The 21,950-nt window shown below is 47.4% G+C and overlaps 7 protein-coding genes across 7 annotated transcripts; 3 read left to right on the top strand and 4 right to left on the bottom strand.

Moving 5' to 3' along the window:
- The first annotated feature begins 81 nt into the window (after window positions 1-81).
- Window positions 82-4,615, top strand: F5147DRAFT_220478 (RNA dependent RNA polymerase-domain-containing protein). The gene is made up of 16 exons (XM_041428666.1): window positions 82-334; window positions 387-426; window positions 474-549; window positions 606-755; window positions 811-822; window positions 879-1,054; window positions 1,104-1,402; window positions 1,451-1,922; window positions 1,974-2,073; window positions 2,128-2,964; window positions 3,013-3,119; window positions 3,171-3,212; window positions 3,261-3,360; window positions 3,416-3,427; window positions 3,476-3,764; window positions 3,818-4,615. Exons 2-16 carry the CDS (start codon window positions 409-411, stop codon window positions 4,536-4,538), a joined length of 3,411 nt encoding a protein of 1,136 aa, XP_041291988.1. The 5' UTR covers window positions 82-334; window positions 387-408; the 3' UTR covers window positions 4,539-4,615.
- Window positions 4,616-5,244: 629 nt separating this feature from the next.
- On the bottom strand, window positions 5,245-7,160 carry F5147DRAFT_761525 (uncharacterized protein; the record flags this gene model as incomplete). Its single annotated transcript, XM_041440533.1, has 5 exons — window positions 5,245-5,423; window positions 5,476-6,246; window positions 6,293-6,366; window positions 6,397-7,006; window positions 7,065-7,160. The coding sequence occupies 5 exons, from the start codon at window positions 7,158-7,160 to the stop codon at window positions 5,349-5,351; spliced, it is 1,626 nt and encodes a 541-aa protein (XP_041291987.1). The 3' UTR covers window positions 5,245-5,348.
- Window positions 7,161-10,594: 3,434 nt separating this feature from the next.
- On the top strand, window positions 10,595-12,769 carry F5147DRAFT_220303 (uncharacterized protein). Its single transcript, XM_041428664.1, has 21 exons — window positions 10,595-10,701; window positions 10,755-10,833; window positions 10,884-10,897; window positions 10,948-11,046; window positions 11,099-11,108; window positions 11,161-11,178; window positions 11,234-11,259; window positions 11,306-11,331; window positions 11,384-11,418; window positions 11,473-11,497; window positions 11,559-11,570; window positions 11,628-11,643; window positions 11,699-11,733; window positions 11,788-11,896; window positions 11,947-12,006; window positions 12,056-12,083; window positions 12,132-12,189; window positions 12,244-12,268; window positions 12,325-12,451; window positions 12,506-12,556; window positions 12,606-12,769. The coding sequence occupies exons 2-21, from the start codon at window positions 10,774-10,776 to the stop codon at window positions 12,675-12,677; spliced, it is 906 nt and encodes a 301-aa protein (XP_041291986.1). The 5' UTR covers window positions 10,595-10,701; window positions 10,755-10,773; the 3' UTR covers window positions 12,678-12,769.
- Window positions 12,770-12,885: 116 nt separating this feature from the next.
- Window positions 12,886-15,406, bottom strand: F5147DRAFT_220306 (cytochrome P450). Its single transcript, XM_041428665.1, has 12 exons — window positions 15,030-15,406; window positions 14,855-14,977; window positions 14,676-14,804; window positions 14,456-14,624; window positions 14,323-14,406; window positions 14,178-14,274; window positions 14,004-14,127; window positions 13,853-13,954; window positions 13,794-13,805; window positions 13,575-13,749; window positions 13,300-13,522; window positions 12,886-13,230 (listed from the first exon to the last, which is right to left on the bottom strand). Exons 1-12 carry the CDS (start codon window positions 15,273-15,275, stop codon window positions 13,050-13,052), a joined length of 1,665 nt encoding a protein of 554 aa, XP_041291985.1. The 5' UTR covers window positions 15,276-15,406; the 3' UTR covers window positions 12,886-13,049.
- A 701-nt stretch (window positions 15,407-16,107) lies between these two features.
- F5147DRAFT_699332 (uncharacterized protein) lies at window positions 16,108-18,416 on the bottom strand. The gene is made up of 8 exons (XM_041437615.1): window positions 18,269-18,416; window positions 17,909-18,194; window positions 17,651-17,853; window positions 17,096-17,603; window positions 16,761-17,042; window positions 16,623-16,707; window positions 16,472-16,572; window positions 16,108-16,423 (listed from the first exon to the last, which is right to left on the bottom strand). The coding sequence occupies exons 2-8, from the start codon at window positions 18,095-18,097 to the stop codon at window positions 16,223-16,225; spliced, it is 1,569 nt and encodes a 522-aa protein (XP_041291984.1). The 5' UTR covers window positions 18,098-18,194; window positions 18,269-18,416; the 3' UTR covers window positions 16,108-16,222.
- Window positions 18,417-19,292: 876 nt separating this feature from the next.
- F5147DRAFT_220287 (uncharacterized protein) lies at window positions 19,293-19,730 on the bottom strand (the record flags this gene model as incomplete). The annotated part of the gene is made up of 2 exons (XM_041428663.1): window positions 19,293-19,372; window positions 19,429-19,730. Coding segments are annotated over 2 exons (312 nt in total), but the record flags the coding sequence as incomplete, so codon positions are not given.
- Window positions 19,731-21,012: 1,282 nt separating this feature from the next.
- F5147DRAFT_699329 (ribosomal protein L37ae) lies at window positions 21,013-21,884 on the top strand. Its single transcript, XM_041437614.1, has 6 exons — window positions 21,013-21,093; window positions 21,147-21,191; window positions 21,242-21,277; window positions 21,331-21,378; window positions 21,428-21,537; window positions 21,590-21,884. The coding sequence occupies exons 1-6, from the start codon at window positions 21,091-21,093 to the stop codon at window positions 21,624-21,626; spliced, it is 279 nt and encodes a 92-aa protein (XP_041291982.1). The 5' UTR covers window positions 21,013-21,090; the 3' UTR covers window positions 21,627-21,884.
- Window positions 21,885-21,950: the final 66 nt, after the last annotated feature.

Genomic DNA, 21,950 nt, shown 5'->3' with positions numbered 1-21,950 from the left:
ATGTCTGAGCGTGATTTAAAAATTATACTCCGGTCCGGACAAGCGAGACGAGAGCGCTCTGACAGAATCTTCTCGCCATCATGATATGTAACCGAGTCTCGGACTCACTCAGGCTACCCATCCGCGTTTAGCCAGGAACTTGAAGGAACACCATAGCAAGTCCCAGAAGACGTTCGCGATGCACTCGTGGAGTAATGGAAGCTTTGCTGAACCAATACAAGCCTGGACCTTACGGCACTTCTAAACTTGATTGGCACCCAAATTGTATACCTTTGGTTGGCAGCTGTTGGTAGGGGTTCGGCCTCGCAATTGGAAAGAGTTTATCAAGACACTGGTTCATCGATATCATCACTCCTTGTTCTAAAATTCCCTCAATTTTTTTCCAGCATTTTGAATCACGAATAAAAAATGGACCCTAAGACTGTGGTGAGTGCGTTCGTTCAGCGTGCATCGAGATCATCATGGCCTCCCAGGTGGTGTATGAATCGTCGGACGACGGTGAGTACTCAAATGGCTGGAACGATTTCAAGATGCAAGTAGAAGCTTTAGGTACGCGTTGGCAACCCACCTTAACGCGAATTCATTTGATCGTTGCAACTCTATAGACAACTCGCCGTCTCCAACTCAACCATTGGCAAAAGTCCTTGGAGAAAAACTTTCTATTTCGCAGAAGATAACACTTCAAGCGCCTAGGGCGGATATGCGTTTACGAAGACGTGCGTCGCGTGACGAGGAGATGTGTGAGATCGATGAAGGTACAGTGTTGAGTTTAAGTTTGCTCAAATGAACATATTATTCACGCCCTCACAGTAGCCCAAAGATGTAGGTGATCTCTCCCTACTAATCTGCGCTTTATTACTTAGTATCATCCAAATCAGTGATGGAGTCGGACAGTGATTCCGGGTCGGCACCGTCGACCGAACAATCTTCACTGTTCTCGAGTCGCACGACCTCAATGTCATCCGTTGGATCCACGGGCCTGAAGCGTGCACCAGACTGCTTGCTGCCTCTTCCACCAGCGATTAAACGCAAAGTCTCACCATGCGCACCAGTTGTAAGTCATATAATTCTTTTACATTCAATGGGTTCTCACAATGCCGTAGGTGAATCTGCCACAAGGAAAAAATCGAAAACGCAGGTCCCCCGAGTTCGGTGTCGAATTAGATGTCGCCCACATTGCCCACTGCGAGGAGGCTCAGGTAGTCCTTGATCGACATGAACTCGCATGGGGAACAATTTTCGAACTAGCGCGAGGTGTCACTCGTGGCATGTGGACATTCCAAGACATGACGGAGCATCGTCTACGAAAACTCAAAGGTTCAAATGCTCAATCTGCCTGGAAAGTCACTACCGTCATGGCAGACAAAGAACCACCTGCGATGGGAACGCCTTCAGAACTTTGGTATTAGCTTTATTCGCCTCACAAATCGCGAGCTAAACTTGATTTAAGGCTCGAATACGATCGGGAGCAGCTCGCGATTGTCGAAAACAAAGGTCGCGGTTTGGGAACTATGGGACAGTGGGAGGGAAAAGACCATTGGTACGGAGGGAAGATACAGCAAGTTGCACGTGTCGTGAAAGCTGGAACGTCTTTCAAATTCGAACTCGAGAAACCAGAGATTCGGAGATCGCATCGCTTTGCTCGGTTCTTGGGGTCTCGGCGCATCCTCCAAGTCCGCGTGCCAGATAACCTTACGTATGATAAAGTCGGCTCGGCACTTCGGGAATTCCTGATATCATCCAAATTTGTATTGTGTGGCCGCGTCTTCGTACCCTTCCATGCTAAGGAAGGGAGCATGTACCTTATGGAAACGAACCAGAACATTGATCGGCAAGCGAACCTCGGCGACGGCGACAGTCACAGATTGACACTCTACCAGTTTGTGGAGTGGCACAATCCTCTGGCGTTGAATTCGATGCAGGTGATCACTTTTTTGTCCTCATCATGCAGCTCTGACACGCTCCCCGAGTAGCCCATCAGCAAGTGGTCTACACGATGGGCGCTTGGCCTGTCAACGTCGGTGCCAACAATCGAATTCTCTCCGGAAAACATAATCTTCATTGCTGACCAACGTAATATCTCCTCGAGCTCATAAAATACGAGGTACTGACTGCTCAAATATCTAGATGCTGTGGACTGTGGCGAGGGAAAGCCCCCGGCTGAAAAAATCATGACCGATGGGTGTGGTTATATCAGCGGTGCGGCCTTGACGGCCATCATGCGAGTAATGAAGTATTCGAGTAGACCGACCGCCGTGCAAGGACGTATCGCTGGTGCCAAGGGAATGTGGGTTCTGCACCCAGATCCCGTGCATCAGATCGCCGATGGACCACCGAAAATTTGGATACGTGACTCACAGAATAAGATCAATCTTGGCTCGCTACACAACGTCGATAGCGCACATAGGATTTTCGACCTCCTTGCGCCATCTCGGGTAACCGGGCCAAGCCGTTTGTCGAGCCAGACGCTCGTCAACTTAGCACATGGTCGTGTTTCCCTTTCTGTTTTGAAGGAGCTCATGGCAGATGGACTTCACGAGGAGGTCCGTCAGCTGACGGAATGGAGTGGACCGGACAGCATGCTTATGGTCTGGCGAGCTGTGGAGCAAGCCGGCCGTGTTGTAACATCGAGACTGCGGCGGCGCATTGCTGGCCAGGCACGAGCACTTGGTCTTGGCCAACTCCGACCCAACGAGGAGCCTGCTGCCGGGACTAATGATTGTGACGATGTTGCAGTGAACCCATCGCTGCATGACTCGGTTAATCGGGGACGTAATCCTTACAGCGGTGAACCGCTGACTCTACACGAGACGGTCCTTGAACTACTGCAGGCCGGTTTTCATCCTCTTAAGCTTGACCAACTGTTTTCCAAACTTGAGTACGTGGTGACCCAAGTACTCGACGAGTACATCGAGAAATTCCACATCCCGGTCAAGGAGTCTTTGGAAGCATATATCATACCGGGCATGTACCTTTTCCGTAATCATTTTCTTCTAGCTCATCTAGTAGCAGATCCATATGGGGTCCTTGAGGAGGGGCAGATATATTTTCGCTCTTCAGAACTCATCACCGATCCCGAAAGCGGAACCCAGATGGATATCGTGACCGGTTCTGTTCTGGTGAGTACTTCAGTCCATTGCAATGAACTGTCCTGAGACGTTGATAAACAGGTATGGAGGAATCCCACAAGACTGCCCTCTGATGTCCAGAAGGTAAGGCAATCAATACCTCGTCGAATGACCTTATCAAATATGGATCAGGTCACTGCCGTCAGCCACCCAAAATTGGCTAATTACTTCGATGTCATCGTGTTCCCTGTGAAGGGGGAGCGCTCATTGGCAAGTTACTTGGGTGGAGGAGGTAGGCACTTACTTCCATCATTTTCCGGACATCGCCTGACGTGTTCATTCTGTAGATTATGATGGAGGTGAGTTTACGTCACTTGTATTTTATCATTTAATAATTGCTTTCAAAGATACGGTCACATTGGTCTGGTCCAAACGTCTTGTTGAAAGTTTCAATACCGCTCCGCTGTGTACGGCGCCCGCAAGTTTGAGTGACGACTTTGAGCGAGAAGTTGAACACGTTAAGGATTTTGACCGACGAGTATCCAAACTCACTGCAAAGGAGGCTCAAATCGCGTTCCAGAAGGTCCTTCTTCTTGGACTCGCGGAAACAAAAATCGGATTATATTCGAAGTTCCATGATCTCGCTGTGTATGAGCGCGGCTATGCAAGTGCTGCCGCCATTCGGTTGGCATACATGTGAGAATTTTCAGTCTATTGCTATGGTACTCGCCTTATGTTGTGCGGCGCAGGTTTACCACCTGCCTCGATGCGAGCAAGACGGGGCTGCGGGTTAAACCCCACGTCTTCGAGGCAGATCGCAAGTTTTGTGGTAAACGCAAGCCCTACTATATGGCCGCTCTTGAACAGAACATCGAGGGTCAAGAGGTATCGAAACGCAAGGGCTCGACTCCGTACATCCTGGATGCCCTTGTTGATGAGGGCCGTCGCCTCCGTGACGACTTCCTCAAACATTATTCTGTCCTCCGGAGTTCTTCCACCAATACGGCAGACCGCGACCTCGCTTCGCCTTACCTTTCTACGTCTCGTAGGGCAACACAAGCTTCGCACAACGGTTTTCAAATTCTGCAAGACAACTTAAATGCTGTCAAAGTTCATGTCCAGAGAGTACATGGAGAGTGGCAAGTCGCTGTTGCTCTCCAGAAGAAGGCTTCAGAAGGGAAGGGGTCTCCGGATCCCAGGACACGAGCGATCCAAAAGACAGCTCAACACTTTGCGCGGCGACCAGAGGTTTTATCTTTTTCCGACGAGGAACTCAAAATCATCATGGCATCCTATGCGTACAATCTAAGTGGTGCATTCGGCTTCTCCGTCGCCTTCGCAGATCTCTGCGCCATCAAGGCACGAGTTCAAAGTGGTGTGCTTTTTGCAGATAGATTTGCAGAGGTGATGTGTATACCTAACAATGTCTTACGAGCCCTTTCACAAGCACAGGATGACGCGGATGATTGAAATTTTGCATCTTTGTCCATCATACATACTTCACATCTTACACATACTCCACCATATAGCACATCCTTACAAATCCTTCATCATACATATCCTTGCACATACTTCACCTATAGCACATCCTTATCTTGATTCTACCATCTCGATTTGTTAGCCACTATCTCTCTGTACTACGTAACGACAATCGACAGACCCGAATTCCTCCAGAGCGACTCGAATATTCTGAGCAGGATATCAAAACGCAACGATGGGCATTCAATATATTGCTGCGAAGCTGAGACACTCGACATCAATATCTGCATCTCATTTCCGCACGACACCAACCCGCGGTCCGACATCTTCTAGTAGCGTACAACGTTCAGAGTGATGCAATAGTTCCTGAACTACTGCTGCCTCAGACTTGACTGTTGTGTTATAGATGCGATGGGTCATCATCCATAACTCAAATCAGATTATAAAGGGGGTGAGTGAAAGACATTTCATTGCCATCATCATACAATGTAGTGACAGTTATCGAGCATCATGAACCGCGATATGGCCTTATTGCGTAATTCCATTGACCGGCCGCAGACTGATGAGCCGCTGCCAGGCCGCTGTTGATCACTACTTATTAGGAACCAGTGTTGAATTTGTTGGGCGTCTCACCCGCGGTTTGACTTAGCTTGTGGGAGTAAATTGATACAACGAAAGCAAACTCGATATTTTGCTTGTCATATTGTTCGTAAAGCCACATCGGCGTCGCTAAGTCCCACCTATCTTACTCACTTTCCAATACAAACATAATACAAGCATAACACTGGGCAACCAAACTGTCTATTCTGTAACGTCCGAGCCAACCTCCGTCTGAATGGGGGAAATGACCCGAATACTAATCTCACCATGCCGAGCCTACAACGCAGCCACATCAGACTGTTACTGTGTTCAAACGAAGAACACGTACCCATGTCACAGTAAGCCGATCCTGTTCCAAGAATATACTGGAGCCAGCTGTCGGAAATGGTGTATGACAGACCGTTGCGATGTATGCACGATTCGAGAAGATGTCTTCACCAAAGGAGTCAACCATCTGACCCGACTTGCAAATGCGAAGATCCGGTGAGTCAGGATTGTTGACACTTTCCGAACGAGCAATGACTCGCTTGTTGAAGTCCCAGATATGCACATAGAAGTAATCCTCACTGGAGAGCCCTTCCAGTCTTTGGCCAGGATCGGGAATATGATCTTGGGGAAGAGCATAGGCCATTTTGCTGCCAAACACGCTGATATGGTGGCTTTCGTGGTGCGGAAAGTAGCACGCATACTGAGGTCCCCAGTCTGACCAAGGAATCTCGACGGGCATATCTGAGTGCAAGGCCATGTCAGAGAAGATGGCCATATCCATGGCCAGTAATAGGATAGCATTCCCTGCTGCGGAAAGAAACTCTAAAACCATAATTTGCGACTCCAGGGAGGGCACATAGCTCGGCATGAGTCCTGGGCGTGCTGCTTTGCCAAGGAGTGATGGGTGGCCATGAATAATGATTTCCGAGTCGTGTAATGATAGATGGGGGATCTTGGGAGGGTGATATATGATTCGGCACTGAGGTGGCCCATCGAGCCCTTGTAACGTGTACAAGTATATCGAGCCTTCTGGGCCAATGATGACGAACTTCTGTTCATCGAATGGATAAAAACAATCTGGGGCGTAGATATCCGGTTGACATAAAAAATGCTGCTTATGCTGAGCAGTAGAATTGTCACAAAAAGAAGGAACTTACCCTATTTACATATCCCTTCCTCCGATTGATCACTTGTATGAACATGCCGGACACAGGCCAGTCATCCGTGTCCTCTATTTCATAGACAATAAATACGCGCTCACCACAGATTACAGGTGGCGACAAAGCAGCATTATAATAGCCAGGTGCATCAAAGGTATGCTTACACTCCAAAGAAATGCACACAGCGCTCGGATGCGGACGTTGGGATGAAGCCAGTCGAAACTTCACCCAACAGACATGGTGATCTTGTTCCGCATCGGTCACAGTGACACAATCATCAGGCTCAGAACACAAAACCATAAGATCCTGCAGAGGGTTGAAGGTGTGAAAGCCCCTGGTATCATCGAGAGACCACGTCCGGGACTCGAGTGTAGGATTTGTGCTACAGTCCTGAATGTAGAAGTTGTCCATTTGTGGCGAAGGTAACCACCAAAGCCCACATCTCACAGATTGGATCGGTGGCATGTATTCCCATGGTATCGCTCGAAATTCGACAGCAATATTACTGACCACTGCTTCAAAGGTAGCGGTCGCATGGAAGTCGGATCGCCACAAAGATGCCAATTTCTTGAGCGAACACAGAGTCTTTCTGGAAATGCCGGTCGAATTCATGGTAGCGGTCCCAGTACTAATCAAGCCTTGAGCATAAATTTCAAGCTTGTATTGAATGTGGGCAGAATTCCGGACCACAAGCCAAAAGATATTGCATGTCTAGCATGATCAAACATTAGCCCTGGAGGAAATTGTGGAAACTACGGGGAAAGCGAACCATTGCACAGCGACTAATGTCCCTGGGGTTAAGAAGGATTAGAATGTGACATATGAGCTCTGTAGGAAGCGACAAGAATCCGACCGCCATAGTCATGGTAGTAGGATCAAAGAGAGGACCTTTGAATTTGAAAATTTTAGGAGGCCTCTCCTCTCGGAATCCCGGACCATCACGCCACTAACACGAGTGACTAAAGCCTTAGGGAAAGCATCGCATCAAAGGTAGGAGCAACAAGATAAATTTCATCTGAAAACAGGCGAGCTCGTCAAGTTAACCTGAGTAATTTAGTACTACACTCGACAGCACTCGACATGCCTCAAGGCACAGAATTCCAATTCCGTACCCCCGCGCAATTAAGTAAGCAGCCGGGTCAGGTCGGGAATCGGGATGGGAGACACCTCGCACACGACTTGGATACGACATAGCTCCTGAGCCTCCGGTACGTGCTAGCCATACCTCAAGTTGAATACTTAGCCATATCATTACAGGAGGAAACCGTGACTCGACTCCAAGTACCCCTCCTTGCCATATTCCACTAGGTCTTCCTCCCCAATATTGCTGACACAACTATCACAGCTCAAAGCTATGTACAATTTGAGCCTTGTGTGGAGTGCTGATTGATTGATCGAGGAGATCCGTGTGACGGCGATTTTCCAGGAAAATCTTGTGCTTTATCTTGCAAAGGGCACAAATGTTAACGATAAGTAGCTTCCCAGTCATATAATCCTTCGGGGCTGTCTGTACTTTGTTATTTTTCCATGCGTTCCAACCCGTCCTCAGCTAACTGCTTCTAGAACTTCCGTGTTCCCTCACCCTGCAGCAATCGAGATCATTTCGATGCAACAACGCCCCAGGCGCAGTTTCTTCGCGTGGCACACAAGCCCGCAACAGTCTCTGCCGGAAGAGAACATCAACAGGTAATTAGTGTATGAGGTGCTTTTTATTCCGCTATATGCATAACCAAATCTCCAGAAGGTTCACGTAGCGCGCGTCTATTGTGAAAGCCAACCGGTCAGTCGTCCTCAGCGGCAACTCCACCTGCGGCACAACCAAACTCGACGACACAACAACCTGCTCAAGAAGGAAAATGGTTGTTACAACTTTTGCATCGCACTCAGGTGCCTCCCACACCACCATCCTCTCCGTGTCTCTGCTGCTCAGCCTGCTCCCTCGTTACTCCAGCGTGCGCTCATTGACGTTGCTTCATCAGCATGTTTATGTTGATCGAGGACATGTGCCTTCGTGGCTGATCGCCCATCGTAACTCATAGTTATTCGTCATTGTCGAGCTATGACCTGTAAATTCTATGTAATGTTGAATTTTAGTCTCAAATCTGTTGTCCATTTCTTCTCGATTCGGTTCCCGTCGTTTCCTACGGTGCTCATCATTTACATCTTACCCTCAGGGACGATTGTCGTTGTGCAATGGTTCTCCATTTTCCGCAGGGACACGCTGCTGATATTTCTTCCGACAGCGTCGACACTCCCGTCGAAAATGACATAATGAAGGTATGACACTTCAAGTGTACAAATCTATTCGGAGAGCTCCCTCGATCGAATGGCCTACAGTCTTTCCTAACTGCCCCACTGGCAGCTGAGAATCAACGGCCCAGACGAGTTGCCGAACGCAATTTGCCATCATCACATTCTGTTCAGAGTATCAGCCCCTCTATGTTGTCTTTATTCCTATTGGAGACTCGGGTTGGCGGTGGTCCATGTCTCGAGAGCATTATCATTAAATTTCGACGTATTCAGAGTGAAGCTTTGCACTGGGCCAAGGCCGTGACACGTTAAATATGATATTCGAATTGATCCTTAAATGTCGAATGATGACAATGCAAGCAGGTGAGATTGACTATGTGTAAGATTGTCCAAACAACAGACTAATGCAAAATCCAACATTTCTACTGTATGCAAGCATATCTGTCAGCGTCTTCGACCAACACGGAAAAAAATTCGAGCGCTATCGTGGAATTAAAAGAAAAGTCAGAGAACTAAAGAGCGACTAAGTGGAACGTCTCAATATAGTATATGCAAGTGAAAACCAAAAAAAAAGACGAACATCATATCATCATACAACATGTTATCGGGCGTTCTTCCAGCTCGATGGGGGAGCGGCTTTTCGTCCGAAATTCCTACCGGGCGTCTGCAGCTGTAAATTCGAAGGTTGAGAAGCACCAGTCTTGGTGCATTGTCTGGGACTTCCTCCACAGAGACTCGCAGCACTGTTCGGGACGCCATGCCCGGCCGACACGTAGCCTAAGCTCGAACAGGAAGACATTGATGGACCAAACGGAAAAACGAACCGGACTCGGTTCCCGAGTGAGGCCTAAATCACTGCAAACAGGATCATAGCATGAAAACATATGACAATGAATCAAATCAACACGGAAAATGTGTGTAGATCGTGATAAAAGAAATAAACACCTGTGTAAATTGATGATGTGAATTAGGACAGACTGGCAGGCCCATTTACATCTGTGCAAGCCTGACGACGAAAGGGTAACATCAAACCCGTTGCTTAAGATGTTGTCAACTTGTGATAGCCGCGACAACAACTTGAGCAACGGGTTCGAGCGTTACAGTATTCTTGGAGAAACTGTTGGAGTCAGCAACTAGTGTGGAATTTGTTGGACGTGTCACACAAGGTTTGACTTAGCTTGTAGGTGTAGATTGATACACGATTACAGCGGCCTTTCCACGTCCGACGTGATGGAGGAAAATTGAATAGCGTTACGCCCATTACATAAGTACAAATACTGATAGTTGTGATAATAGTGTGACCAACACGTGTTTTGACCTGTTTTGATGTACAAGCCTGTATTACTAGTTACTACAGCTAAGTACTACTAGGCTCTAGCACTACTAGTACCCCGCGGCAGTCACTCTTCCGCCACACCAGCTGCCAGTAACCCCTGGTTGGTTTATCTCTATCAGTGATTGATTTGTTATCGTGAGTGTGAACTCAATCAGACGGTGAGTTATGAGCTCGCCGTTGCTATTCTTGGAAACTTAACTAGTGCGCCAGGTGACCATGACTTACTCCTGTTTCTCGCCCAATGCAGCACGCTCGTGAAACATTACAAACCGCGACATAGTAGCTAATCCAGTTTCGTAGCCTCGAGGAGGGACTGGAATGTCATCAACGTGCGCACAAAAATCGTCAACTTCGTCGGACCTAGTCACCCAAGTGCTACATGGTTATATCTGGGATTCCACGATGCGATCTTCTCGTCGTTTCAGAAACGCGCGGAGATGGAGCTACGCGGTGCAAATATATCCAGCCGCCCCTACATAGCTGTCATGTGCTGTCAAAAACAACATATTACCCGGGAAAGTTAGTTCTACCATCACGTATTGTGCCTATGCAAGAAACTGACATTCGAAGTATATCTTATAGGGACAATTCCTCTAAGAACGGAGCATGGCCCGGAGAGTCTGTCTACTGCGTGTGTTTATGTATGTATGCGCAACCTCCCTTCAAGGCCTTGAGCTACTTATAAGCTATACCATAGGGTTGGGTAGCCTACTAGGCGTCTTTCGCCGGTTCTCCCAACGCCCCACTTGTTATCTTTATGACGAATATTGGTCTGATTTACGGAGCCATGATGGTCGGTGGCTTGCTGGCCTTCAGGGACGTGATCAACCTTGATGCAAAAATATGATATCTGTCTGACAGAACTCCTTACAGCTTTTCGGGTTGTGTTAACATGCAGTTCATCGTGTACTTCCGGATTTATTTTCATGAGAGTTGGCGTACTAAGTCATTGGTACGTCACGTTGTCTTTCAAGTTTGCACCTTTTTAATCATCTTGCAAAGGTCATTGTAATATGGTACGTCCCAGTATCCTGATATATGTGAGACGAATGTCAATGGAATTCAGGCTACTTGATTTGTCCCATTCCGCACTTGTTGCAGTTACCCTTTGGGACTCCATCATTGCGACCTACGGTGATCTCAGTAAAGTTGACACAATCCCCTGGTATGTGTGATGTCATCGTTTATAATCAGCTGGAAAATCGATCGATCATCAGGTGTATTGGTGTGAGCAATCACGTTCTAGACGTTTTGACTTGGCGTTAACGCGGCCCCATAGCCTGCGATTGAGCTTACTGTGCGTTCTTACATGTATAGAACCTCACAATTTTCATTACTGCAATATTTACCAGGCTTTGATTACCTTCCTTGTTCAAAGGTTAGCTAAGCTATACGAGGAAATGCTGTTCTGACTCGAGCTTCAGCTTCTTTGCGTACCGAATCTATAAACGTTTCGTACCTTTCTTTGGTTTTGTGATTCCCACACTGATGTCGCTAGAAAGTGCAAAAGAAGAAGCTCACTGTAGCGATTCCAATTGTAGGTCTCATGTTTGCGATTCTGCTACTTGAACGATGAAATTTTCGCTTGTAGGTTGCACTCTCTTTTGCTCGTTTAAGTAAGTGCACTTTGGCAGTGCAATAATGTGAACTTATTCTTATTTTGATAACTTACTTCAGTAATGGCTAGCAGTAAGTCATGAAGTACCGCACATATGTATCTTGATTATAATCACGTATTTTCGTCAGTTACGAATATCGAGATGTGAGCAGTGTTTTACAAAATAGGATTGATAGTCACTGAAACTTGTTTTCCGTAGGCTCAAACTGAAATCATACAGCATATTTTTTCAGCGTAATTATTCATCTGCAGGTGGTGGGCAGCTTCGCAGTATTGACATTCCGATAGGATTTTCTTGGGTCTTCACTTTTGGCCTTTTACTTTCGGCATTCGTGGATATCATGATCACAGCTTTCCTGTGCTACTTCCTTCGCAAAAACCGACCATCTTTTACAGGGTAAGTCATTATATGACATTGCTGTGCAGCTGGTGTTCACCAGCTTGTAGCACTATGCGTATCATCGACACCCTGACGTTCTGGGCAATTCAGAATGGCTCGATAACATGGTATGTCATATAAGCGCATGCCATAAACCATATGCTAAGGCCACCTTAGCGCCGCAGCCATCGCAACATTAGTTTGCGTGAGCATTCCTAATGCTTGTTATGTCTCGATCACTCAAATACTACAGTGGATGACCATGCCTTCGAACCGCATATTTCTAGGTCTTCACTTTGTCGTAGCAAAATGTAAGCCATCTCAAATTATCATAAACTTATCTCATCTGAATATTATTGGAGTAGTATATGCAAACTCCTTTCTAGCTACGTGAGTCACATGTTTGATGCGGTATTTGTGGGCTGCAGTTTAATCTGGTCCTGTAGTCTCAATGCCAGAAAACAAATATGGAATGGAAATCGATACACTCCTTCAAGCAATCGGCCTATGTCAATCGTCTTTCTAGGGGAGTCTGAGCCTGGACCTGATTCTTCGATCTCGCAACAGGAATCGGTAAGTACCATGGTCCGTCACATGCGAATGATATTATATCTCACACAACCACAGCTGCGAATAAAGACTCCCCAATCAAAAGCAGTGCACCAACGGAGGGAACCGGTGCGTACCTTTGCCACGTATTCTAAATGACCTTTCTGACTTGTCACAGATCCAAGTAAATATCGAACAGATTGTGGAGAGCAAGGATGATAATTACGATGGGATCGATAGTCCGGTGTGATGTTCTGTAGTTCGACCACCGTACTGATGACAGCCTCATGATCATTCACGACATGTATTTGAAATTAACCCTTACTAACATGCATATATTCTTATCGTGTACTACCAATGTTAGGGCTTGTATACTAGTGATTCACTGAGACGATGACTGCGTTTATTCTAGATACTATACGTACTTTCTGTTTCTGTCATTTCCTGGTATCAAAATTGATCGCGGGTCCTCCGAGAATTGAGCTGGAGGGCCCCGCTTGCCCTAAACTCATCGTACGAGTGCCTATCACCGGTGCAGGTTGATTCAGCCATCAATCCTAGTTTTCCATGTCGTGCAAACCCTCGGATTTCAAATACCAATGCCATAAATAACATCCATTAATCAGTGCGCATCACGCCGTCTTCTATATGAGACATGCGCAGATAGATTCGGTACGATTCCCTCCCCGAATATGAAGTTTGGCGGACGCGATGTCCATTCATCGCCAATTCTAATATCGTAGGCAGATATCATGTACGCAAACATGACTTTCAGCTGATAAGTGAGCAAGAAACGCCCAGGACTGAATAATAACCATCGCGATTCATATAAGCGTCAAAAGCCCAAGAGTCGACAGAGATCTTTCACTCACCACGCATGTTTCCCGTAGCCAAAAAACAACCATTGGGGCGTGATAGTAGTTATGCTGTGTTCTGGATTGTCCGAAAACCTGAAAGGTCTGAATTCATCGGGGGCCTCGTATGTGGTGCTGTCACGGTGAAATGGCGGTAAGGAGACTGCTATAGTACAACCCTCGGGGAGAAATGTGCCGTCAGAGAGCGAGAGATCACGCGTCGCTTGCCTGAAGAATCCCACTGGCAAATGGTTCATAGCTTAGTCGCAGGTATGTTTAGATGAAAAACGTACGTGATGATACGCCGTTGATCCTGGCGCTTTCTCTCAGGAAACTGTCTATCTTGCTCATCTTTGCGACGGATTGTATATTCCAGCCATCGCGCTGTACGATGGGATCAACTTCATCCCGCAATACCTGGGCAAACTCCGGGTTTATGGCTAAATGATATAGGGCGTGGGTAAGGGTCTATAAACCAGTTAATGATCGTCCGGCTCCGGGGGATTTCTCACATTTGAGGGCGTCTGGAGTATGATGTCAGGAAGACTATTAGAAAATGTATCACACATACAGATGACACCGCGATGGTGAAACCAAGGAGACGCGCCGTAAGGTTTCTCAACAAACTATCTTCACCAGTAGATCGCCTTACGAGTCGCGCGAGGAAGTCGAACTGCGGAAAACGCGATCAACGAATTGGTATGCAGCAGCGAATTTCATACCTTCTTTTCGTTCGGAACAGCATATTCGTCCATCTCGCTCGTGCAAGCCTCCACTGCAGGACCCAACAACATGGTCGCATGATCAACATTTGCCTCGAGGTTGCTAGCCATTCTGGCAAAGAATCTGGACTTGTTCTGGGTTTTCAGTTTCATTTCCGTTTTTGTGTGACATACGGGAATGCCCATGATGGCACAAGACGTCTGATCACGCTCGAGATCGCCACATCCTTGTGAATCTTGGCTACCAAGGAAGACCACTCAGAGTTGCGGCCTGCAGAACATGGTGAGAATGTCGAACAGGACAGATCGTGTTACATACATAGGGGATAGCCGACAAAGAATCGTTGCCATGTCTGTACCATTATTCGACTTACGGTGCTCAAAGCGGGAATCGAGGTCCAATCTGCTTGATGTTATTCGTCACTTCGTCAACTGTAGAATTGCATCCTTACCATCACTCTCATTTCCTAAAACGGTTTCGAGAGAGGTGAGCAACTCGTCTTGAACTTCAGCACATATTTTGGTTGCATTTCTAGCAATATGACTCTTGAGTAGTTCGGCAAGAAGATCATGATCTGGACTGCCGACGTTAATCTTTAATGCATCATCGACACCCATGATCTTCAGAGCCGTGTCAATGGTTGTTAGCTGAAGAGACGATAAGAGTCTTACATCTTTCATAGCCTCACGGAACGAAAGGTCTTCTTCCGCAGCATTCGCAATTTCCACCATATGCTGGGGATCAGTGAGAACTACTGTCCAGCGTAGCATGGTTGCAACCTTAAACGGTTTATTACCATACTAGCATTGTGCGTCATTTACAAGCTGAGATGAATGGGAATCAGATATACCTTTTCGTATCCCTCCTTGAGGACACCTGGTGCGTCTACGAGAAATCTGGATGCGCCCACGTAGAAATTACTGAAACAACGAGACGGGCCGAAGGAGCAGCCAACAGTCGGGAAATCATCCAACTGCACGAACAACATCAGCTTAGCGACTCCAGTAAAATATAGAACCGCCTGCATTTTGGGCCCTGCGTCTTTTGGAAAAGAACACGAGAACGGGGATAACACCTGAAGTCAGTAGAAGGATAATCCTGGGTGCGTGGCCGTTCCACATAAAGGGAGATTGCGACATCATTCGTTCAAAGATCAGGACCAATAACCTAGTGGAAACACTGATCGCAAGGGAGATAGTTTTGATCCCCTTTAGAAGGGAAAGAGCTTCAAATATCGATCGGATATCGGACGCGAACAGACTTTGCTCCATTCTGATGCGCGCATTTGACTGTCCTGGATACGAACCGGTTGTCGATTACGGCTGGAGGGTGCTGCGAGGAAGTCATATAGATCATACGATAGCTTCAACTTGGACGCAAGAGCCGGGTAAGTATTGGTAATAGGCAGAATTTTAAGACTCCGCGTTCTAGACGTTTCATTAAAGGTTGGTTGGATGCGGACTTTAAATTTCAGCTATCGGTATATTCCGGTTCCTGGGACACATCCCGCATGCTTGCTCCCACTTTTGTCTTCATTGATACTTGGTACTCCACTCTCGTCGCTGCTAAGTCCATTTGTCAACAGAAACGGACACGGCATGATGGCGCCCAGTAACCAAGTGGTTGCCACTCACGGTATTGGGGCAGCATAACATCAAGTGGGTCTCGGGGATCTCAACGATTGGTGCTACCATTTTTCAGAATCTGCACACGTTAGCCCGATGGTGTCCAATTTAGGCCAGTGACTCGTTATCATCAATTTGAAATATGGCCAAGCTTCAGTTAGTCACTTGTCTCCGATTAGCACATGAAGCAGTAGAACTTGGGTGAGTGAGGCCTACCTGACCCCCCCAGCTTATCTATCAACCTGACCATAATCCGACACCTTATAGCTGCGTGTGTAAAATATACCGAGGCTCGTTGTCTACTGGCCACAATTGCGGAAAGTATACCTGCAAGCCTATAGCTGAACGGTTGACTTTTCTTCCATAATCTACTGTGTCAAGTATGACATGAGAAGTATTAAATCCGAACGAGTAGTAGGTAATATACAATGCATGGTCCTAGCTATTAACACGAACCGATTATTAATCGAAGTTAGCCTACGCAATTGCCGCGAGAAAGGAAATGAGAAAGCCAATAAAGCATCGTGGAAAGCAATGATCGTAACCCTATGTCCAGTAACCATCGTAAATTGTCAGCGCTTGAAAGTCCCATATCAGACGTTAACCAAAACCCATCCTGTCGCGGCGCCAAACGCGCCCACAGTTAGAGCACTCATCATCCCAACGAGACTGCCACTCCACAACTTGACGGGGCTGGCGCCATTAAAGTTGATATACGTCGGCGTCGGCGTACTACCAGAACCGTCAAATCCATCTCCACCAGTTCCACCCCCAGTGAGGTTGGCACCGTTGGGCTAAAAAGACAGTTAGAGCGAACTGTATGGCTCGAGACTGCGACTTACCCCAATAGGTCGCGAGTTGTCCGTAAACGCGCAAGCCGAGGACTGACACAGGCACGACCCAGCAATGGGATCCCAGAAAGGTGTCGAGCAGTTGGAAGGCACTACGGAACATCTTCAGCCCAGGGTAATAGATAACAGTAAAAATAGTTACATCTGTATCTTATCTGTTGGCCTGCCGGGACTTGCTGCGGTGGGTTTGGGTTTGAGGGGGACACCTCTACTTGCGGGCAACCATACTAATCCATTGATTAAGTCTAAATGAATACCGCGGTAGCCACGAACAACTTACGCAAGTGAAGAAAGGGAAATCGGGGAAGTCACACTCTTCCAGGAGACCAGCTTCGTTCTGAGGAATACCATTGCAAATCTTCAAAGACGAGTCAACCTGGGGAGTCGAACACTTCAAAGGCTCAAACGAATCAAGCTCTGAGACCGGTACAGGGTTCCGGACCCAAGCAAGAAGCTGCTCATTCGAAACGATCCAGACATCCTGCTGCATCTGAACCCAATCCAGGTAATCATTGATCATCTGGATCGTGCTGTTCGGGGGGTCGACACCAGGATAAGTGGTCTAAAGTATGACATTAGCCAATATCGAGCTATCGTAAGACGGGAATAACTCACCGAAAGATGAATGGGATGAGTGTAGAGACCAACCGGTTGCCTATTCCCAGTGTAATGAGCCGTGAACGTATTCTTCATGTACTCAAATGTGGCAGTGTCATTGACGGCACTGGCCCCATTTGCAGTATCCAACCAAGGGTCCATCAAGTGCGGTCCGTCAATCCCGAGCTCGTCAAAGAATGCATACATAGGAATCTCCCAAAGACCAGGGATTTTAGGCTGGCCTTTGCATATACCCTCGACAGTCAGACAGTCATTTGCGAGACCGTTGTCCAGCGTGTAAGGCCAGTACGCATCGGTACCTGGGTCAGTGACTGGAATCGAAGCGGCAGAGGAAGAATCATAAGTGAAGTCAACGTTCGCGAGGAGCTGCAAAGTCTGAGCCGTATAGTTGAGGTAAGGTGCACGGAAACCTTGAATGGCGTCGAGCGGGATGCCAGCGAGTGCGTTGAGAGCAATGATATTGCCGTTGATCTCGTCCGCCGGAGGTGAACCGACATGTGTCATCCTAAAGCCAATGATCAAAAGCACGAAGGACTACGACAAAATACATACGTATGATCAGCTATTTCATTTCCAGCAACGAACCAGTCGGTGACAAGGGTGTAGTTGGTGTAGTTGAGAGACGTGAAGTAGGTCATCTTAATAGGACAACCGTTCGGATTCTGCCGTTGAGCAAGGAACTGATTGACAGAGTCGATCGTATAAGACTGAATAGCATCGTCGGCAGTGAAGACAACGAATTGCGGCACGTCCGACTGTAAAACCCACGCGTCAGAAGTGATGCACGGCAAAAGACAGGTTAAAACACACAGGAGAAAGACCACCTGGGGGACTCGTGCTAGCACAATTGCAGTTGGGCAACTGGCATTGGCTAGGGTCGCATGAATACCCAGCAGCAGACGAACTGCTGGTTGGACCAGATATGGAGCCGTCTTGGGCGGTCACCACTGACACCTGCAGCGCTATACCAAGCACCGACAGCAGCGCAGAAATCCACATCTCTCTGAACAAAAAAGAGACGGACCAACAGTGTGTGGTCAACGAATGAAAGAGAAAAGAGCGAAAATGCTAGGCAACGCACTAGTGGTGAAGAAACCTATATAAGTTCGGCGGGGAGGCGAAAAAGAATCGAATTAGATGACAAATATTTCGTTAACGCTACTATATTACCTTTTACCACTTGTCCTAGTGACCAGCGACGTAAAGAACGACTCGGAGTGCCCACGCTTACTGTTACACTTGCAGATCATCATGGATGTTTGACGTGAAGAGATGATCCGTTCCCGAGCTGTTCATCTTTCAACAAAGCTTATTATAGCACACGGAGGTAATAAGTCACTGCTAGCGCTTAAACGTGAAAGTCATGCTGTGCCTGCGGTTTTTAGTAAAAAGCTCAGACTTACGTTGAATACACCGAGGCCGTGACCCGAGCAAGTCGTCCTCGGGCAGCCTATTAATAGGTCAGTCGCTGAGTTACTACTATTATGTAAGCGGTTAAGCATCATTCCTCGACTCTCGAGTTGTCCGCACTCAAGTCAAGTTGCAAACCTACACAATCACGCTGGACTGGGCCAATTTATGTTAACGTGGGACGGACATGAACGCTTGCATTAGTGCTTGTGCTTTTTTTCTCCCACTTTCTCTAGGAGTTGAAAACAGGCTGGTGGTTCATATAGATATCGTTTCTAGTACTACTTGCATGATATCGTCAGCAGTGTATATATCATCGGAAAAACAATCAAACAAGAAGATGACAAATAAGTATGATGAGGGACAGGAACACACAAGGATATTGATTCCAAGCGTGATCCTAGTCTTCAGGCACTTCCGAATTTATAAACTGAGACGCACGGAGCAAAGTGTTTGAGCTCAATGATCTCGTCAAATGAGTCGATCAGCATGTCCTTATGTGTCTGTACGTGCGAGGTTGTAGCCTCTTCATCACATACACTTCAACCGAGACTGGCTGTCACGAGACACCCGAACGTCGAGTTTGAAAATCCGACGGTGATGACATCTTTGACAAAACAGGAATACCAAACCACCTGTGACACATCAGCATGATGTCTAAGGGTGTCTCTGATGAAATTCGTTTTCGCTACGTGCTCTCATGAATCAGCAGCAACATTGCATGTTCGCCCAGTCTGCTTTTCAGTGCGTCGTTCGGTCGGACAACCATAAATCCAGGTTCGGTGCTAGGTATAAATAGGAAAGGAATCATAGAATCAAATAGTACACTCAATATTGCAGCAATAAAATCATCGTTACGTAGAGCTGGAGGGATTGATGTTAGCAACTGCGAGGACGGATGGCAAAGACTAAAAACTCACACATCTCGGCAACTCGACCAGCGCGTCCCATGCGCCATGCAGCTCAAATAAAGCTCAGGATATCCTCTGGGTATCACCAATGACGTCCAAGGAGTATAAAAGGCGCGTCGGGAAGCGGGAGGTACCCAGAAAAGGAGCTCATGATTGGGTCCCATGATCCATCCATTAGGCTGCAACAAGAAAGGGGAATGATGATCAGAGCGGGGTGGGAGCAAGTCGGCTGGATCAGGCAGGATGTGTTTCAGGCAGGGCGAGAAGGAAATGGGGGGATGGTTATAAGTGTTGGTTGACGTGATATGACTGTCTTGAATGGGAGATGCAGTAATTCGATGCAGTGAGGATGCAGAGGGATGGGGCTCTCTTGACTCAGGGGATGGCAGCACTGTCACTGCATTCCACAGCCACACAGTCTTATCCGATGAACCAGACGCGATGTGAGTACCATCCGGTGAGAACGAGACTGAGTAAACATGTCCTGTGTGCCCCTTCAAGGGCTCACCCAATGGCTCTCCCGTCGCTGCATTCCACAGCCGCACAGTCTTATCGTCTGAACCAGACGCGATGCGAGTACCATCCGGTGAGAACGAGACTGACCGAACTATGTGAGTGTGCCCCTTGAAGGGCGCACCCAATGGCTGTCCCGTCGCGGCGTTCCACAGCCGCACAGTGTTATCCTCCGAACCAGACGCGATGCGAGTACCATCCGGTGAGAACGAGACTGAGTAAACAAAGCCAGTGTGCCCCTTCAAGGGCTCGCCCAATGGCTGTCCCGTGGCTGCATTCCACAGCCGCACAGTGTTATCGTCTGAACCAGACGCGATGCGAGTACCATCAGGTGAGAACGAGACTGACCAAATCATGCTAGTGTGCCCCTTCAAGGGCTCACCCAAATGTTAGCAGAGGAGTAGTACTACTTACATCAATTATTAGAGTCTTTTGTCATAAGTGACCCGGATGCCATCGATGTCGATGAACGTTTGAACGTTTGACATAACATGACTTCGCGTTCTAGACGTTTCATTATTTAGTTTGATGCGGACTTGAAAATATCGTCATTGTCAATCGCCTGTCAGACGGGAAGGCTATAGCCAAGGACTCGTAGATTTCCTTAATCTGTGATGTCAAGTAAGACATGAGAAGTAAGGAGTACTGTGCATGGTCCTAGCTATGAACATGTCAATCGTAACCCTATATGTCCAGTAACTATCGTAAAGTGTCAGCGTTTGAAATTTTCATGCTTGCAAGGCCATTGTCCAGCGTGTGAGGCCAGTATGCATCGGAACCTGGGTCAGTGACGGAGGCGGAGGAAGAATCATAACGTTCGCAAGGAGCTACAAAGTCTGAGCGGTATAGTTCAAGTCAGGAGCACGGAAACCTTGGATGGCATCGAGCGAGATATAACTAGCAAGTGCGTTGAGCGTAATGATATTTCCGTTCCGCCAGAGGTGAACCGACATGCGTCATCCTAAAGCCAATGATCGGAACGTTTGATCTAGACGGAGTACTCACATGGCGGAGTTTGAAAACAGTTACACGAACGGCACCCGATCAAGCCGTGTGGCTTGTTGCTTATACAGTTTATCTAATTATTTCCCACAACCCATTATCGCTTGTACTCTGCCGCGTCTAGTACTCCCCTCGTCAAGACCTCTACTCCTCAACATGGTGGGTACTATCACCCGAACCATGTTTTTATCTAACCACGACCCTAATTACAGACTAAACGTACACGCAAAGTGGGTGTGACCGGAAAATACGGTACCGTATGTTATGTGTTCTCTTCCAGGACAATTGACTTGACATCTTCATCTAGCGTTACGGTGCTTCGCTTCGTAAGCAGGTGAAAAAGGTGAGTCTTCCTGCTCTACGATCATACAAAGTGTTGAGATCTGCATTTTTTAGATGGAGATAACACAGCACGCCCGGTACACCTGCACCTTCTGCGGCAAGGTGAGATCGAAATCGTTCACATGTGCGCAACATTCTCATCTCATCACAGGACTCCGTGAAGCGTACCGCCGTTGGTATCTGGAATTGCAGCTCCTGCAAAAAGACGATCGCTGGCGGTGCATGGACAGTATCGACGACTGCGGCTGCTACCGTACGGAGGTGAGCCATCTCCGTTCACATTGTTGGACATTAAGTCTGACTATCTACTTAGCACTGTTCGCCGTCTGCGGGAGTTGACTGAGGCATGAATCAAACATCATCGTTTCTTTTTTTCGTGTGTTGTTCCATATACTCGACCCATATATGGTTTTTTCTTTCAGTATACCGTGATAAATGGAGTGATAAAGGGAGACTCGGGCCCGCCGTGATCATGATACTAAGTTCATGGAGAAATAGAAATTTCGAGCAAGCGCCGCATCTCTGAATTAGTGAATCTTCTAGCGCAGTTTCGAGGTGGGCATATATTTGAAACAAGAAACTGGGCAAAACAATGATACATATCTGCTTGCTAATGTGATCCGACCCCGAATGCCGCACTACAGATCGTAGGGTTCTTATGCAGACAACACTTC

Source organism: Suillus discolor, assembly GCF_016758755.1.
Source record: "Suillus discolor strain FC423 chromosome Unknown F5147scaffold_33, whole genome shotgun sequence".
Taxonomy (NCBI): Eukaryota; Fungi; Basidiomycota; class Agaricomycetes; order Boletales; family Suillaceae; genus Suillus; species Suillus discolor.
This window is presented reverse-complemented; position numbering and strand designations above follow the sequence as displayed.